General features: G+C 50.6%; 1 protein-coding gene across 5 annotated transcripts in view; it reads right to left on the bottom strand.

Annotated features, from left to right (window-relative positions):
• Positions 1-1,610: 1,610 nt before the first annotated feature.
• Positions 1,611-6,570, bottom strand: part of VOPP1 (vesicular, overexpressed in cancer, prosurvival protein 1) — a 104,234-nt gene continuing 99,274 nt past the window's right edge. For all 5 annotated transcript variants that reach the window (XR_001004537.1, XR_001004535.1, XR_001004536.1 and 2 more), the window contains exon 5: positions 1,611-4,063. Coding sequence is in view for 2 of the 5 variants with exons in the window: in XM_011966768.1 (XP_011822158.1) it covers positions 3,873-4,063 (191 nt within the window). In the remaining 3 variants the exon portion in view is untranslated. The remainder of the gene's footprint in view (positions 4,064-6,570) is intronic.

The following is a 6,570-nucleotide window of genomic DNA, read 5'->3' as shown; positions in this document are numbered from 1 at the left end:
TTCTTTTAAAGCATACTAGTTTTTATAGTATATAAATAGTTGTGGAATCTAGGTAGTGGGTTTATGAGTGTTCACGGTAATTTTTTTCAGCTTTTCTGTATGCTTTAAATTTTTCAGGACAAAATACCTAGAAGTGGTCAAATAACATTTTATTTTGTAGTCGAGCATTTGAGGAACCCCTGGACGATTGTTGGGAAGCCTTCGGGTTAATGCAGCATGAAAACCACTGGGCCTCTTCTGAGCCCTCTGAGCTTGAAAATCTCTAACTTCCTAGGGGCTCCTCAGGCTCAGGCCAGGCCTGGAGCTGATCTGTTTGAGAAGCTGGTGTTTTTAGATGACTGTCATCTACAACCTCAAAGCCTCAAAAGCGGTTTCCATCAGTGGGGCCGCATCTGTACTCTGAGTTAGTTTTATCATAAAAATAGGTCATTTGCAGTTGCCTCTTAAAGGTGAAAACAGATGCAAAATATATTCTAAAAAAAATCAAACAGACTTTCAAAAACCACACACAGTGCCAAGTAGTCAGTGGATTTGTCGGCACCCTGCCTGAGAACAGCACTTTAATAAAGGCCCAGCTGCAAGGGTGCAGAATACCAGAGCTGGAAGCATTGCTGCCCTTTCTTTGTTCTGCCTTTCAGGGCAGCCGTCCTCGAATATGGGGTGGGCAGAAGTGGTGTGCTTACTGCCAGCACTGCCTGCTACAAGGAAAAGAACTGTATGGCCTACTAATGCGGGGGAGTGCTGGATTAAACAGCATGAAGATGCTTCTCAGACTGTTCAATACACTGGTGTGCACTGCCAGTCTCCCAGGGATGGACACAATTGTGGTCCCCAAAAGTTCTACAGAAGACTTTTAGGGGAGGGACCACACTCTAGGACTCATGCTTTAAGAAGGCAAAAATCAACCAAACACTGTGGCTCATGCCTGTAATCCCACAGATTTGGGAAGAGGGAGGATTGCTTGAGCCTAGAGGTTTGAGGCTGCAGTGAGCTATGATTGAACCACTGCATGCCAGGCTGGGCGACAGAACAAGATCCTGTCTCTAAAAAACAAACAAAAAAAGGAAGCAAAATGGAAAATGCTTCTTTGCGAACATTATGTCAATTAGTGATGTATCTAAAATACAGCTTGAGAGGCTGGGGTAGGAGAATCACTTGAGGCCAGCAGTTTGAGGCCAGCCTGGGCAACATAGTGAGACTCAATCTCTAAAACAAAAAATAAAAAATAAATTATTAAAATGCAGTTTAACTGTAGCAGCTACACCCTTCGGTAGCATCTGTGAGAGAAGTGTTATTTCTGACCAAGCAGAGCTGTGTTTTAAAATGAAGGCTCCTCCAACCTGTGAAAAACAGTCCTAGCTCAAGGTTAACTAACAATATCAACAGAACATTACTTTAGTGATGCTTCTGTCTTCCTACCCACTGGGGACAACTGTCTCCATAGCTTGTATCTTACATTCTCAAAACATCTAGTTTCTGGTTCCCCTGAGACCAGGCGCATCCTCCACCCACCCCACCCCACCCACTGAACCAAGGATCTGCTGTACACCCTTCCTCATTAGAAACTTCATCTCCACCCTCCTTCCACTCCCCCAAAAAACAATCAAAGCACATGCCCAAATTTATTTTTATTTTGCACACATAGGAAACAGTATCCTATCAAAAGAGAACAAAAAAGAGAAATGAGCCAATTGTCGCAGAGGAAAAGCATGCACAGATCTGCTTCAAGTTTACTCTGAACCACGGACGCTCCAGGAATTCCACACACCAGGAGCTGTCTCACTCCAGGAGGTGGGTACAACCCACCATCTACACAATGGAAACAAGAATGGCCAGGAAATGTCACCGAAGTGGGACTTCCATAGGCAGGATCAGTGTTCACAGTAGCACAATTCTAATCAAGTTCAAGGGAAAACAAAATCTGTCTCACACAAACATGGGAATACAAAATTGTTGAGCCCTAACCATCACTGTCTCTTGACATCATTTGCTATCAAAAAGATAAATGAATTTAGTCACGGACCTTTGGGTGCCTATTGGGCTGTACCCAATTCCAGAGGCAGCTCTTAGTGTGCTTTTTCATTACAAAAAATAAAGGGAGAAACCAACATTAAAAATGCAAAACAAACGACCTGGAGAAAGAGGAGTGTTTGGACCCACGTAGTTGTCTTGATTGTAAACAGTGAATATTGTGCTTTGTTGTCTCATTTAGATGCAGGCCTGCAGCATGGGAGGTACCACCCTGGCAGTCAGCAGTCACACCAGGGTGGTCAGAGACACTGGTGGCAGCATCTGTGCTTGCAACTGCATTCCCAGGGTGTCTGTTTTGTTCCCAAGTGTTTCCCACAAAATTCCCCAGAAGGTTCTCCAATTCAATGTCCTCAGAGTGAAAAGCACGGACACCAAACCACTCCGCATCCACTTCCGTGAGATGTCTTGATGCTCCAGTTCAATGAGTAACAATTTCTCAAGAGGCTCTGATTAGTTCATTAAAAAATAAGCACCCCCACCTCATTCCCCGTGATACAGCACATCTAGTAATCTAGGCGCCTTGGCTAAGCTGCATAGCTCTTAGCACACAGGACAGGTCAGGGTTCACACATCAACACTATATGCGGCAGAACAGAGCTAGCTCCCTGCTAGCCATCAACTACTCAGGAGACTATCTGTGAGATCCTGGGGTGAGCTGTGATTCCTATCCAGGAATGTGCATTTCCAACCACATCTTCTTCATTCTAATTATAACAACATGGTCAGAGCAGTCATGTCTTTTCCCAGCAAGCTCTTCCTCCTTGGAGCCCAGCACATACCCGCTTAGACCCAATACAACCTCACAGAGAGACGCCTCAGCAGGTCTCTCTCCCTGGAAGGGTCCAAGTGACTTCCCAGCCAGATGTGCCCCCTGCTTTGAAAGCGCCCTTCAGAACCCACCACTGGAGCTGCCTGAGGAAAGGAGACTCCCGGGCCTGAGAATGCCCTGGAGAGGCGGTGATGTCCACTGGAATCAGATCAGACTGGAAAACACACACCCAGTCTGATCTCAAAGGGCAGGATGCTCTACATACACTTCCATAAACACACTGAAAGAAAGGGTAACCAGTCCTTTCTTCAAATCAGACCAAGAGCTCACAAAATGCAATGTCTTCGTTTAGGGCAGGAAGTGATTTCCCATGAATTTAAATAACTTTGCTTAGTGGACGTCAGATCACTGTCAGGCCTCCAAGGCGAGCCTGATTCTAGGCCCCATCGTGCGGTGAGAGCCGCACGCGCTACCCTTCCCTGGCGGTACAGGAGAAGTCTATCTTTAGGATATGAACAGAGACAGAAACATGACAAGGGGCTTGCTCTCTTCCTGAATGTCTCTCCAACAGCTTCTGGAAGAGGAAGGCTGACGAGAGGACAGGCTGGAGCAGACGACCTGCTGGGTTCAGCTCAGCCGGCTGCTGCTTCGTTGGCTGAGCTGCCCGGCGTGGGGCTTCCTATTAATACCCGGCAGAAGGATGCTTGCCTGGGATGCTTGGTCTGGCCCCTCCACATGCCACCTGCACCTCCAGCACTGCCTTCTTCCTCTCAGTCTCTCTCCTGAAGATCTGGTCACGCCATCATAAGGACATCAGCCCTCATGGACTATCACCACACTACCACCTGAGAGCACAGACTGCGTCAGAAACAGAAGCAACAGAGGAGACACGGTGTGAGTTCATATATTGTCCTCCATGGAAAACCTGAAAGAGAGCTGTGCTTGCCGTGAGGATATCAGAGGAACTGCCCTTAGCAGCCCATGAGACCATTCCTGGAAGTGAACATCGACGGGGACAGAAAGGCCAGGGAAAGGCCCTCTCCTGCCTCTCCTCTTGCACGTGGGCGCCCCGCTACTTGGCCTTCACTACCTGTTCGTACGGGGGCGGAGGCGTGTTGCAGTAGGCTGGAGGGGGTGGGCAGGCCACACTCCCCTGGGGTGAGTTGGGTGGGACCTGGAAAGCCATTGCCATGGAATTGCCGACAGGGTTCATCCCCGGTCCTCCTGGGTCAGTGTAATAGGGCGGCCCCGGCTGCTGGGCTCCTGAAAGACAGACGAACATAGGTGAGCACAGAAGGGAAAGCCCCATCACACCCCGAATATGTGCAGGCTGCAGGGCCAGCAGACCACGCCCCGTCGTTCACTCAGTGACAGTGTATGAAGGACCCAACATGCCTGGTAAGGGGGCACCTGGGGTGTGGTGACAAGCCCTCTCACGGCTTTGATTCTAGTGGACTACACTCCACGCTACCAGTTCACACATTAGGGTGGAGGGAACTGGGCCACAGTAAGGTAAGGCCGTCTGCGGTGAACTATGGGAAGAGCTGCAAAGACCACCCAGGCTTCGCGACTCAGCCTGGCATGATCACAGCAGCTCCACAACACCTCTGGGCACGCCGTTGCCTGGTGACCATTTCTAAAGTAAGGTCTCCATTCTCCCCTGCTGGGCTAGTGTGTCCTCAGGGCGGGAGTTACGCACAGGCAGGGAGGCCGTGCACCTGGGCACACATAGCCGGGCTGCAGCTGATGGACGCTCCACGGGTCAGGAGTGGAGCCGCAGGCTGACTCCCTAGTGACAAGCTGAGGAGCAGGGCATGGGGGCACCATGGAAGGTGACAGGAGGGCACAGGCTGGACACCCGACCCCAAATCTAGCCCTCACTCTGAGGTGCTGTTTTCGGTCTGGTTACTGTGAGCGTGCAGATTAACACTATAGAATTCTGCATATGTAAATAAAGTATCAGGAGAAACCGTGGAAGTGCTGGGTGTTCCCTGGGTAAAGCTGATTTTGTGACGGGACTCAGGTATATTTGAAGTGAGGCTTCATTTAGCTCAGGGAGACACTCGAGTGTCAAAGAAGCTGCCCCTGTGTGAATATTGTGCAGGGTTTTTTTTTTTTTTTTTTGCAGTTCTCCCCGACACAGTGTGATACAGTTCTGACTCTAAAAACATGCCCATCAAGGTACACAAGATGTCCCAAACCTCCAAAGCCCACATAAGTCAGACCATGGGAATCTGCGCATGTGCGGAAGGAGAGCATGTAGAACAGAAGCACGGGCCAGGCCTGCACTGTCTCTCACCGAGCACTCTCTCCTGCCAGGAGGGCACTCGGCACAGACACCACCTGTGTGAGCCGCCGCCTCGCCCTGCACCTGTGCCGTCCCACAGACACCACCTGAGTGAGATGCCGTGTGGTCCCACAGATGCCACCTGCGCTGCTCTGATGCATCTCGCCCACCGCCTTGGGTGGTTCTATTTACAAGTCGATCTACTGCCATTACCATGAGTTTCCCAAGGGCAGAGATTATGTTTTATTTAGATTGGATCCTGCTATATGTTATACAATTAAAAAGCCGAGGATTTTTAAAAAGAGGGCATTGCAATAGTCTAGGCAAGACATGATGAAGGCTTCTGAATATTAGAGAAAAAATGGAGAGGAGAGAATGAGGCGCTGAGGCTGTCAGCAATGAGTGGCCTGGGACTGACTCGATGGGGAGCACATGGGGAGGGAGACAAGGGCTGAGAACAAAAGGCCCTAGGTTCTGGTCTCAATAAAGGCCCCCAAAAGGCAGGGCAATACCGGAGTACAGGGGCTCTGCAAGAGTGAGTGCCTTACCAAGGTCACACTACTGCTACAGCAGCACCAGGACAAGGGTGGGCAGATGAAAAAGTCCGTGCTGGGCTGGAGAGGGCGGAAGTAGCTCTGGAGCCTCCTGTGGGAAGGTGGTGATGGAAACGTGGGCGTGCCCAGGAGAAGGCTGCAGGAAGGAGCAGCACTGAGGCCAGGAGAGGAGCATGAAGCATCTAAGGCTGATGAGAAGGACACGTAGGCAATGGGAAGACGTGGCAGGAGGTGGCTCGCCAGGAGCCAGGGCAGCAAGGGGTGGGAGAATTTTCAGGAAAAAGTGATGTCCTCTCCCCAGCTGAAGAGAGATCAAAATAAGCATGGCACATTTCCAGTGGCTGTGGCCCTGGGGTTACCGTGCTCTTTCTCTGCAGTTTCACACCATGATAGACACAGGTCCCTGCCGCAGTAGGGAGAAAACAGTCCAGGGTGGGGGTGAAGACTGTAGGAGGGGACAGGTAGCAGGTGGAAGTCACGCAGGGCAAGGAAAGGTGCCTTGTAAGGATGGAAACGCTTGCATATATGGGCAGGGGTGGGGAGAGACACACAGGACAGAGAGGACTTTTGGGGAGAACACAGCTCGGCGAGGGCAGGGGCCTCTGGTGAAGCACTTGGAGCCCACTAGCTGGGAGCTGGTACACAGGAAGGCACCCGAGACAGTGGGCTGAGCCATGTGCAGTGCTACCCTGAAAAGCACAGCAAGGGACTTGGCCACCACGGGTTTGGCAGAGGGGTGGGTGAACATGGCCGGCAGCCTCCACTACCAGGGAAAGCAGGTCCAGGTGATTCATTTGCTGACAGGCATGTGGGAAACGGCAACAGGAGAACTAACCAGGGAGATTCCAAAAGCCTCAAGGACAAAGGGAGCAATGTGTGATGGTCACGGATGGGAGCCAAAATAGTGACAAGGAGCGACAGGCCCACTG

Source organism: Mandrillus leucophaeus, unplaced genomic scaffold (genome assembly GCF_000951045.1).
Source record: "Mandrillus leucophaeus isolate KB7577 unplaced genomic scaffold, Mleu.le_1.0 Scaffold772, whole genome shotgun sequence".
Classification (NCBI taxonomy): Eukaryota; Metazoa; Chordata; class Mammalia; order Primates; family Cercopithecidae; genus Mandrillus; species Mandrillus leucophaeus.
The sequence above is the reverse complement of the archived record's forward strand: the minus strand, read 5'-3'. Positions and strand labels throughout refer to the sequence as shown.